General features: G+C 53.4%; 6 protein-coding genes and 1 non-coding gene across 7 annotated transcripts; 3 read left to right on the top strand and 4 right to left on the bottom strand.

Annotated features, from left to right (window-relative positions):
• Positions 1 to 107: 107 nt before the first annotated feature.
• On the bottom strand, positions 108 to 2,303 carry UMAG_01952 (uncharacterized protein; the record flags this gene model as incomplete). Its single annotated transcript, XM_011389570.1, has 1 exon — positions 108 to 2,303. One exon carries the CDS (start codon positions 2,301 to 2,303, stop codon positions 108 to 110), a length of 2,196 nt encoding a protein of 731 aa, XP_011387872.1.
• A 718-nt stretch (positions 2,304 to 3,021) lies between these two features.
• Positions 3,022 to 5,325, top strand: UMAG_01953 (uncharacterized protein; the record flags this gene model as incomplete). The annotated part of the gene is made up of 1 exon (XM_011389571.1): positions 3,022 to 5,325. One exon carries the CDS (start codon positions 3,022 to 3,024, stop codon positions 5,323 to 5,325), a length of 2,304 nt encoding a protein of 767 aa, XP_011387873.1.
• A 339-nt stretch (positions 5,326 to 5,664) lies between these two features.
• On the top strand, positions 5,665 to 6,666 carry UMAG_01954 (uncharacterized protein; the record flags this gene model as incomplete). The annotated part of the gene is made up of 1 exon (XM_011389572.1): positions 5,665 to 6,666. The coding sequence occupies one exon, from the start codon at positions 5,665 to 5,667 to the stop codon at positions 6,664 to 6,666; it is 1,002 nt and encodes a 333-aa protein (XP_011387874.1).
• Positions 6,667 to 6,785: 119 nt separating this feature from the next.
• On the bottom strand, positions 6,786 to 7,883 carry UMAG_10456 (uncharacterized protein; the record flags this gene model as incomplete). The annotated part of the gene is made up of 1 exon (XM_011389675.1): positions 6,786 to 7,883. The coding sequence occupies one exon, from the start codon at positions 7,881 to 7,883 to the stop codon at positions 6,786 to 6,788; it is 1,098 nt and encodes a 365-aa protein (XP_011387977.1).
• A 219-nt stretch (positions 7,884 to 8,102) lies between these two features.
• UMAG_16212 lies at positions 8,103 to 8,217 on the bottom strand. The gene has a single exon (XR_897725.1). It is a non-coding gene; the product is annotated as a 5S ribosomal RNA (ribosomal RNA).
• A 339-nt stretch (positions 8,218 to 8,556) lies between these two features.
• UMAG_10457 (uncharacterized protein) lies at positions 8,557 to 9,190 on the top strand (the record flags this gene model as incomplete). Its single annotated transcript, XM_011389676.1, has 2 exons — positions 8,557 to 8,617; positions 8,703 to 9,190. 2 exons carry the CDS (start codon positions 8,557 to 8,559, stop codon positions 9,188 to 9,190), a joined length of 549 nt encoding a protein of 182 aa, XP_011387978.1.
• Positions 9,191 to 9,312: 122 nt separating this feature from the next.
• Positions 9,313 to 11,094, bottom strand: UMAG_01957 (uncharacterized protein; the record flags this gene model as incomplete). Its single annotated transcript, XM_011389573.1, has 1 exon — positions 9,313 to 11,094. The coding sequence occupies one exon, from the start codon at positions 11,092 to 11,094 to the stop codon at positions 9,313 to 9,315; it is 1,782 nt and encodes a 593-aa protein (XP_011387875.1).
• Between the last annotated feature and the right edge of the window lie 291 nt (positions 11,095 to 11,385).

The raw sequence follows: 11,385 nt of genomic DNA on the forward strand, positions 1-11,385 counted from the left end.
TGACTTACTGTACCACAACCACAGACCACGTGTTTTCGTTCATTCCGAGAGCACGCGGCGTTTGATTTCGGCATGGCACTGTATCGTTCAGATTGCAGCCTATTTGGCTACATATCGCTCTTCTTTCTCCTTCGCTTGACTCCTGCCGCTTCCGCCGAAATCTTTTCGTGATCAGCAATCAGTTCAAGCGGCGGAGCACCTTGTGCTAGTACTACCTCCTGAGCGTTATCGACCATAGCCGCCATTGCACGCTTTTTCTGCGGTGCATTCAGTGCTGGTGTCTTGGCGGTCGGCTTGGTTGTGTCAGGCTTCTTTCCGGCTTTCTTCGGCTTGAGATCCCCAACATCTGCAGGAAACCCATCTTCATCAGCATTGTCCGAATTGTCAGCATCTGCATCTGCGCCGCTGCCTGGCTCGGTCCCGTAGGGCCGCCTTTCTCTTCCCGCCTTCAGCTCCGCTCGCACCCAGTCAGCTTCTGCATGCATATCGCGCAGCACCTCTTCGCCCGTCTTCACATAGCCTTCTTCTCCGAACTTGGGATCAGGCGGAGCCAGCTTGATGCCTTGGTCATCACCGACGTCGGCACCGGGACCAGTGTAGGCCCTACCAAGACGTTTAGCCATTTGCTTGGACTTTGCAATAGCGCGTTCGGCGACGGTTAGACTCTCAGGGTTGAGCTTGACAGGCGAGGATGGTTCTGATACGCCGCGTTGCTTGTCAGGATCTTGCTTTGCTTTACCTTTGCGAGGTTCGCGAGGGAGGCGTTCACCGCCGAGCTTGCTCTTACGTCCGGATGTCTTGACGCCAATGTCTTTAGCTGGAGGTCGCAAAGAATCGCGCTTCACCGGACGCAGATTGTAGATTCGGTAGAGCTCGAGTACGGCCTGCTCCTTGTCCTTTGCTTCGATCATGAGATGCGCGTCGGCTGGCAAGTCGGGAGGAAGGAAGCCGCAGCGGTCCGAGTGAGCGCGACGCTCTCGCAGGTTAGTCGCTCCTGGTCGCGGCTCCGAAAGATGATACTTGGGTCGGATACCCTTCTTGTGCCAAATGGCTTGAATCTCGGGCAAAAGCTCAGATGGAGGACGTGAGGAAGGGCGAAGCAGATCATGGTGAAAGTCAAAGACCATGGGGATGTCGAGCTCTTTACAAAGTGGAAGGAGCTCTTCAGCGCTCCATGCCATTTCGTCATTCTCGAGCACCAGACGATCCTTGACATTTTGAGATAGTCGCGTGGTATAGGTGACGCGCATGCGGTCAAGTGTGGCCTGCCGATCGCCGAAGGTGCCTCCTCCGTGGATGATCATGACGCTGTCCTTGCCCAAGCCCATGAGGTCGAGCATCTCACAGTGAGAGGTAAGATCGCGAATGCTTGCTTCAATCACCTCCGGGCGATTACTTCCAAGCTGAGTGAACTGACCTGGGTGCATCGTTAGACGGTGTCCAAGCTGCTTGGCCAGGTCACCGGCTGCGCGCAGTTCCTTTTCGGCGTATTTGAGCGAGTATCCGTACTTTTCGTGCGATGCAAAGGGAAACACTTCGGAAGAGAGACGCATGAACTTGATGTTGTTTTCCTCGTTCCACAGGATCATGGGAATTATATCACGCGCATTGAGACGGCCCAATTCCTTGATATACTCGGGTCCCTGTTCGTCCATTGTCTTGATACGGGCAGTACGGCTGGAAAAGATGGGTGGGTCTTGCCATCGCAGGACTGTGTTGAGACAAGCATAACCGAGCTCACCTTGGAAGCCACCGCTCCTCTCTTGTTGCTTTTCCGGTCGTCCCTCCAAGCGGAAGTCACGTTTAGGAACGTCTGGAATCTCGTAAACAATGTCTTTCTTTTTACGTTTTGCTAGCCGACGTCCATTCTTGTCTCTTCGGACAGGACCACCTTCCTCATCGAGCTCGACTTGATACTCTTCGCCATGAACGTTGACGCGCGTTTCGAAGTGGGTGGGGGTTTCTACTTTTTCCTTCTTGGAAGCTCTTGTGCGTTTCGCTTTGAGTACTTTTGAATCTTCACCGGCAGATGAAAGCTCGGATGAATCGCTGCTAGGTGGTGTTGGGGGAGGTAATTCTGCCTGACTGACGATCTGTTCGACTCCCTTGCGCGATATCGCCCGAGTTGAAGAGCCAGCTGTTGAAGCGGATGAAACTGGCTTGCTAGAGGCACTCTTTGTGGTTTTACGGGCGCGTTTGGATAGCGGAGCTAGCTTAGCAGGATCGGCTATGCGAGTGTCAAGGTCAGGCTCAGCATAGCTTGTTATGGTGCTTGCCGAAGCACGCGTGCTTCGTCGAACCATTGTAACGGTGGATGTCCGGATGCTTCTTCGGCTTTCAATGTGAATGGAAAGGGCTGGCGAGAGCACCCTGCGGTATAGTGACAAAGAGTATAGCCGCGTTGAGGCGTAGAACCGATGGCAGCCCAACATGCACTGACAGCAGGACGAGAGTCGAGTCTGTGTGCAGATTCGAGCAAAGCCTTGTATGAGAATCGTGTAAGTGGCTAAAATAGAGGCATAGGGGCTACGGGTGACTGTGGTGGAAGGAATGGAACCCGCGCTGTTGGTCTCTGCGTGTGCGTCCGTTCTATATGTGACGAGAGCGGAACGAGGTGACGCACTTTCCATCCTGATCAGACAGCCCACTGCGATATCCAATCGTTTTCTCTGTACGATCAGTCACTACTCTTCAGATTGACTTACCCGAGTCAGAGATGGTGAGCTCATAGTGCGTTTACAGCCGCCGCTGCAGGGTCTGCTGCACGGCATGCATGTGGAGGGTGGCGAAAGGTCAGAGTCAAGCACGAACACGAAAGAGAATTTGGTCTTGTTCAAAACAGAGATCCAACAAACGCTAAAATTTTGCCTTGCTTACCAATCGGAAGATGCTTAGCTGAGATTCACGATTGCTTTCGCCAAGGGCCACCCTTGAAACTGTCATGTTCTCGTTGCAATCGACGATACCTAACACTATCTTCTTTGGGCCATCAGACCGCTGCTTTGTTCTGTGCGCTTCAAGATGGTAGTACTTGTCACTGTCGCACGAGCAGCTTCGGTCCGATCAGGCGCTGCTATGAAGCTCGCATCAAGGACCCTGTGCCATCAAACATCTTCGTCCGTGCGAGCATACTCGACGTCTTCTGGATTCAAGATCACCGCCGCTCGCATCACAGCGAACGGAAGCGCCTCTCAAAGACCTACTCGAAATGGCGCTCGGTACTCTGCTGCTGCTGCTGCGGCAGCCATCACTGTCGTGGCTCTGACTACATGGCGCGCTACCTCCTCACCGTTGCACAATGAGGCACCTGCTCAGTCTGTAGCCTTCAACGACGATATTACACCCACCACGATGTCACAACAAGATCAGATGCGACAGCGCGCAAAGCTTCAAGGTGTCTTTGCCTGGGGTTCCAATCGGTACAATGTCGTTGCGCCCGATGCTCCTCAGGTGACGCTAATCCGCTCACCGAGGTCCATTCCCTTTTTTGACGGCGTCGCGCTGCGAGATATCAACCTGCAAGAAAAACATGGAGTAGCAGTAGATGCCAATGGTGATATCTATCAATGGGGTCTCGGATTCTTCGACCCTTCCGTACGTGAAATGACCGCGGTTGAGGATGTTCCACTCGGTCGTCGCCGCGAAAAGACTGGTGCTAACCAAAATGCTCCGCTTGGCAGCACCGCTAGCTTGGTTCTCAATCCAGTCAAAACTCTTACCGGCAAGAAAATTGTCAAGGTTGAAGCCACGGAGGAAAAGGTGTACGCGCTGTCCAAGGACGGTCATGTCTACGTCTTTTCAGCGGTGCAGCAGCTTCAGGCAAAACCAAAATACCCTGGCTGGTCGCCCAACCCACTTAAGCTTTTCAACGCCTTTGCTAGCGCCACCATCGATCACGAAGTGCTTCAGCCTGCTCCTTCTGTTCGCTGGGGTAGCACGGAAAAAGCGGTTGACATTGTAGCTGGAAACCACCACCTACTGACCATCTCTAACAAGGGTCGCACGTTTGCGACACCCATTGGCGAAGAGGGTAATGCCTTTGGTCAGCTCGGTACCCGACGGGTCTGGCTCAATTCTCCAAAGACTCCAGACAGTAAGGCGGGCTATATCGAGACGCTTCTCGAGCCACGCGTCTTTGCGGAGCTCGAGGAGAACCACGGCGGACGCCCCATTGCGACTCTCGTTCCGTCAGGCTGGCTGCCTGCTCCATCGTCAGAGACCAACCGCACCTCCAAGCCCAAAGCCATCGACGAAGCTGTGTTCGAAACTAGCACCAACCCAGCACCGCCTCCTAAGCCACTCACCGAGCCATCTGGTAGCATTAGATGGTGCACGACGCTCCACGAGATTCCTGCCCTGCGCAATATCAATGTGGTTCAGATCGCTGCGGGAAGTGAGCACTCGCTAGCTCGTACCTACGACGGTCGCGTGCTTTCATGGGGCCGCCATACACATGGTCAGTGCGGACTGGGTCCTAGCTTCAGCATGGAATGCGTGCCCGTCCCGACTGAGGTGGTGCTCAGTCGATCGTTCCCCAACAGCTCAGCCGATGTGCGGGCGAGCTCGATCGCAGCAGGTGCCGACAACTCGTTCTTCATGACGACACGCCGCGAGCCCAGCAGTGTCGGAAATGGACTCAAGATTGACCTGCTTGCTTCGGGCAAAGGTCAGTGGGGTACGATTGGGAATGCGATGTGGAGTCAAGTAGTATCACAACCTTCTCGCGTCAAGACGGTCTCGGGGTTGATGGAATTTTCCGAGGCAACTGGCATGACGCACCCCGTTCCTATTCACAGTATCAGTATCGGAAAGCCCGGTCACGCCGCTCTCGTGTTGGACACGGTCGAATCAGCTGGTCACCTCGCTTTTGGCAGAGACGTGATGGTGTGGGGCGCCAACGCTGGATTCCAACTCGGTCTTAGCAAGCGATCCAACCTGGCCGTGCCACAGCATCTCAAACCACTACCTGCGCTGACCTCCACAGTGGGTGGCAGCATCATTTCGGAACAGGACGGTCTTGTCGTCAACCCGGCAAAGACAGCCGCTTTCGCCGCGACCACCTTGCCGACAGTGGACCCGAAGCTGCGAGAAGCAGACATCAACTCGGGCGCACTCACGCATATGCCGCACAACCGACTGCAGCTCGCGTCCAAGACCAAAGCTGATACGCATCTTCCACCTACCATATTGCCCAAGGATCAGCTGGCGGCACCTGCAACCCCATCAGCGGTGCAGACGGGTAAAGTGAAGAAGGGTTTGATGCTCGAGGAGAGTATCAAGGCGGGCACCGTATCGACTGTTGTGTATTGGAAGATTCTCCAGTGATTGCTAACGTGGACCTGGAAAAAAAATTATCACCCAAGTCTCAACCGTGAACATCATGAATTGAACTCTGTGCTCTTGTGGCGCTGTGATAAATCGTGAATTCACGATTGTCTCTGCTCGCGATTTCCTGTGAGAGTTGTTCGAAGCAGCATGAAAGCTTCATGTGGAGGAGTGAAATGGTGAGAAGAAATTTTTGTCGCAAGTCATGGGTGTTAGCCGAAACCCGAGCTGATGTTGTTGGAAAAATGATTCCCTCACAGTTCTCTGTCAACGTCATCCTTCCTGTCGTCATTCTATTAAGCTCTATCGTCAAGTTGGTTGTTCGGTGACAGTTTCAAAATGGCGAATACTACTGAGCTCTCTGCTCCGACAAAGCCGGAAGATGGCGACTACTCGTTAGACACGTCAGCCTTAGCCGCACTGGACAAGTTTCGATCGGAAAAGGCGGCTGAAGAAGTCTCCTTGCTGCGATTTACCCAATCCTCAACATTGTCATCCACAAGACGCAAGCCGCAGAAGAAAACGAAATCGAAATCTAGCGCGGTATCGCGGAAACTGACGGCAGAGCAAGAAGCGGCCGAAGAAGCGAAAGCGGAAGCTGCCTTGCTAGCTGAGATCGAAGCGATTGCGGATCTGGAAAGGCTCAATGGGGTAGCTCCCGATTCGTCCGATTCTATGTTGGCCAGCCTCGCCTCGCGATTGCATACCGACAGCGATGACGAAGCAACAGCCGACATCGAGGACAAAGCAGCGACGTTGGACGTCGATACTTTCCGTAAAACGTTTGGCGAGAGTTGGCAACTGTCTCAATTTTGGTACTCTGCCAAATTCGTTCACGAGCTATCGCAACTCATCTTCCAACTAATTTCGAAACAAAACGTGATTCCAACGGATTCTGCTCTTGTCAAGGAAGGATTCGGTGGGGCAAGGGTAGCGTTCCTCTGCTGTCCCACAGCATGGGTTGGGTTTGTCCACGAATACCCTGCACTCACCTCGCAAGCCTTCGTGTTCGAAGTCGACAAGCGTTTCCACGCGCTCAGCAAGACATGTTTCGTCTACTACAACCTCCACGAACCGGAAAAGGTGCCAGCAGAGCTCTTGGCAACGTTTGATGTCATAGTTGCCGACCCGCCATTCTTGAATGCGGACACGCAAGCCAAGGTCGCTACAACGGCCAAGATGTTAGCAAAAAGCCATGGGGCCAAGTTCTTGTTGTGCACGGGCGAGAGTATCGCCGAGGAGGCGAGAAAAATGTACGGCGAACCGGCATTGGAGAAGTTGGACTTGGTGGTGGAGCATCACGGATTGGCGAATGCATTTGGTATCTGGGGCCGCGTGTAGGCAAGTGAATGCATAAGTGTCTTTTACTAATGTAGTGTGTGATCATGCAGAGATCAAGCATCATAAGATGATTGTCCGTGCTGAGGTGGAGTCTAGGGGGAGTCTAGGCGGGGTCGAGACTACCCTTCAATTGCCTGCTTTAGCGCCTTGGCGTCCAAAAAGTACCTTGCATACTTTGGCTCTACGAAAATCGCCCTGCACTCCAACAACAACTTGCCCTCAACGTCCTTCAAAGTTCCCTTGACAGTCGCCTTTCTGCCCTTGTGCTCGACCAACTCGGTTTCCAGCACGATGAACTGGTTCGCCGCGGTCGGTTTTCTGTAGTCGATCTCCAATCGTGCCGTCACACCGATTTTTCCCGGCAGGTTGTACATGGCTGTCCTTGCGAGCGCTTCATCGCAGACAGTAGCCAGCATACCGCCATGAACAATCCCATCGTGACCGCACAGACTTCGACCGAGGTGCAAAATAATGGTGCTGTCTCCTTCCGTGCCTCCGAGCTGCTTGGCTCCATGGCCAGTCTTGGTAAACACCATCGGCGGAACAGCAACCATGCCTGGACCACGCAGCGAGCCAGCCGTCAAGTTGTGCTGCGCCTTTTCACGGCTGTACTTGAGGTAAGGACGTGTCATGACGTACTGGTGTGTGTCAGCTTCTCCACCTTGGACAGGCGAGGCCGAGACGGCTACATTAGCACCGGGGATACTACCGTGCGCGGCGACTTGGATCGTAGTGCTAGGATCGAGATCAGTAATGTGCCTACCCTGGGAACGGAGCACTTCGAGTTCGGCGGCTGAGCCGTGAGCCACGGAGGAAAGCTTGAGCTGTTGAATGATGGGGAGAGCGTGCAAGGCATCTTCAACTTGGCGCATGTGTGCTTCTGCTTCAGGCCCGTCGGATTTGAGGCGCGGAGGTGTGACGGGTCTGTAGAGCAGCTTGAGCACTTGGGGTGGGTAGAGTGATCCAAACAGATAGGAGGTGATGCCCACCAACGAGAGCGCAATGGTTGCTTTGACCAGTGTCCCGGTGCCAGCGGTCTTGGGTGTGGGCGAGGTGGAAAAACACCGTTGTGCTGCTGAAGGTGGCATTGTCACAGGTGTGGCAGATGTGGAAGCTATAAGCGCTCTCGAAGCCCGGCGAGGGCATGGTCCGAGGGCGTTGCTTGATGGAACAAGCCGCATCGATGACATAGCTGCTATTGACGATGTTGCCCTCATTGTAACAGGGTTGCAAGCACGATAGGATGATGGCAGAAGGACAAGAAGCAGTTTGCTGCTGAGCGTGATAACAATCAGAATGATTAAGAGGAGCACCGAGTTGATTCACGATTTGATTTGCGTCTTCTTGACCGGAACGTTCCAAGATCGTGAATAAGTTAGTTCGTTCCTCGGGAGGGGTCGCAGTCGGTGAGTGTAAGTGTTGAATCCCAGCAAAAAGAACTGCAGCACCTAGGATTCCCGCGTGGTCCCCCACCGCAGTACTGACTAGGCGACGACTTGCTTGACTGCGCAGATCGGACGGGATGCGGTATTTTCAAGTCTCTATGGCCGCAGATGTGAACGAGGATTAGAGTAGTAAACATATTGCAACAAATTTCCATGACTCGACTGCCCTCCACAAATGTAAGGTTTCTGGATCCTAAACACACACACGCACGCTCACGCGATGAGTTCTGATTTTGTTCTCAATTCACGATTCACGATTCACGATTCACGATTCACGATTCACGATTCACGATTGATGCACGCACCTCGCACACGCACTCACGACTCACGACCTGGCGTTCTTCTGAAGCTGGATCGTGAAACATGAATGAATCACGAATCGTCAATGTCTGACTGGTCGTCTTTGTGGCTCCCTCTTCCATCTCGCTCTGTGTATGATTCAACGATGCCAAAGACGTTCGAGCAAGAGCAACGCTTCTCATACCCGTGGCACGAGACAGCCAATGGTAAGTCTGATTGCTTGCGCCTCTTCGCGTTTTGTTCGTCATCACCAACGTTGCTCTTTGTTCTTGTCTCTTGGTGTGCGCACAGCGGTGTGGAACAAGTATCCTAACCCACACGCTGAGCATGTGGTATCTGTAGATGTGCTCTCGCAATCCATCGATCCGACCTCTGGATCGCTCCGCACCGAACGAATCATCGGTGTTCGCCAAGGCGCTCCCGGCTGGTTGAAGCGCATCGTCGGTGCAAGCGATGACACCTACGTTCGAGAAGTGGTCATGGTCAATCCGCTCACAAAATCCTTCCAGATGTCGAGCACAAACCTCAGCCTGAGCGACTATATGCTCGTAAAGGAGTATATTACCTATCTGCCCTCACCAATCCCAGAAGAAACTGTGTTTAGGCAGGTGGCGCACATCACATGTACAAATTTCTTCAGTGGCCTGTTGTCGTCAGCAGGTAGGAAGGTCGAAGAATGGTCCTACACCCGATTCAACGATAATGCAGCCAAAGGCAGAGACGGCCTGCAAAGCGTCTTGCAGTCTCTGTACCGCTCAGCCTCAACGAGCCCAACATGACGCACCAACCGACACACGCACACAGTAATGGGCAACTCAGACACACAGCTACAATAGACGATACCACGAATTCAAACCCTGCAAACCTAGATCATGAGACACGTGTGAAAGGTACACCTCATCTACTGCCCCTCTTCAACCTGCCTCTTTTTGCCTTTGGCATGCTTTCTCACTTCACTAGCCGATCTCTTTCCAAAGCCCAACACGTTACCCAACGTGTTTCCTCCTCCCCCGATGGGCGACTTGAACCCGGGCAACCCCGAAAACAAGGGCATCGGCACATCCTTCACCGTCGTCTTCTCCGTCTGCTCCGTTTGATCCGCCTTTTCCTTCTGCGCCTTCTTCGTGCCCAACGGCCTCACATTCACTTTTGGAGCGTTGTACCCCGCTTTACGCGGCTGATCGACCTCGAACGGATGCGCTTCCGTGTTGAACACATACCTGTCCAAATTCGCCTTGTCTGGGTCGGCAAAGATCAAGTAGAGATACTTGAACGTTTCCGCGTACAGAAACGATTCGGAATCATCCAACTTTGTCGGGCTTGTCGAGTTGACATTGGCCAACGCAGCCAACGCACCGTTTTGCTTGACGAGGCAGTTCTTGTAGATCGACGTCCAGGCGTTCCACGCAATCTCTTGCCACTTGGTATCTCCGGTGGTGCGGTAAGCGTAGAAAACTGACTCCATCACTTCCGGGCGCAGGATGTACTGCGTCACTTCAAAATCGAATCCGTGCTGACGGTAGAACTCCCGATTCTGGATCGTGATACCGTTCGTATTGTTGCCCTGTCCGATGAACACAAAGCTCTCCGGTCCAATGCCTGACGCACTCGAGCTGTACGTGTTGGCACAAGCAGCCGTCAACGCTTGGCCGTACTGTTCAAACGAAGCTTGTCCGATCATCTTTGCGCCCAAAATCCAGTTGCCTCCAGCAAAGCACCCCAAGTGTGACCATCGCGGAAGGTTGCCACCGTTCGATGCCGAGTAATCGCTAAGGTACGCCAACGAGCTCGCCTGCGTCTGCTCCGGATGTTCCACAAGGTGCTCGATGCTCGAAGCGACACTGTTGACCCAAGTGGGAATCCAGACGTCCTGATCGTCACCAATCAGATACGCGTACTTGATCAGATACTCGAAAAACGAATCGCTTCCGCCACCCCATGTCACGTAATCGTCCTTTGGCTTCCCCGTCCTCGGGTCATACACCTGAGCGAACAAGCCCGGAAACACGCCCTTGGACTGCGCAATTGCCTTCATGCTCTTCTCTGCGAGACGCAGATACTTGGCATCACCGGTGTACTTGCTCAACCGATCCATTTCCAGGATCAACGTCCCCGCTTCAGCGATTCCCGACGACTCGCACGTGTTGGGTTTTGCTAGATTGTTCCACTTGAGCGTGTTGCATGGCAAAGGATTGGCGTCCAACCAACCGGTGATCAGATGGTCGCCTACAACTTTGGCCTGGTCGATGAGTTTTGGTTCCTTCTTGCCGCCGATCTCGTAGGCAGAGATGAGGCCGGCCAGATATCGAATGTTGGTCTCAAAGAGCGAGATGGAATCCGAAGAGGTTTTCGTGAAGTCGATGCGTTTTGAAAACTCGACGCCTTGATCGTACAGATCCTTGTGGTCCATCAGGAAAGATGTGCTGAGTGAATCAACGACACTAGCTCCCCAGCCTCCAAACGCGTCCGTGAAGCCGTTGCTGAGTGGCAGAAGCGCATCGTGGCCAGTAGCATATTTGAGGTAGGCTTGGTACGATGTACGGTAAGCTGCCTTGATTTCTCTGGCGCGGGTCTTGGAAGTCTGCGATTGCGTCAGTCCGGGTTTCTGGATCCTGACTGCTTCGACGGCTGAGCTGACGGCGAGTAGCCCGACGAGGAGCGCAGTGAAGGTGTGGGCCAACATCAAGGAGAGAAGACTGTGACACGATGAATACGATATTGGGTGTGACTATGTTGCCTGTTCATGTGCTGGAGAGAGAGGTGGGGGAAGAGGGGGACTTCTATAGGGTCGTTATTAGCCGGAAACGGACAAGGAGAAGGTCAAGAGTAAACACTACCTGTAAGAGAATAGAAAGGTGAGGGAGTGAGATACGAGCTTATATGTGTGGCTAAGAAACTATCGACAAGGTATCGTCTGGCTAGAGGAACGATCGAGAAGGCTGCTTCACTTCTCAGTGAGCCCACTCGACGAGGC

Source organism: Mycosarcoma maydis, chromosome 3, assembly GCF_000328475.2.
Source record: "Mycosarcoma maydis chromosome 3, whole genome shotgun sequence".
Classification (NCBI taxonomy): domain Eukaryota; kingdom Fungi; phylum Basidiomycota; class Ustilaginomycetes; order Ustilaginales; genus Mycosarcoma; species Mycosarcoma maydis.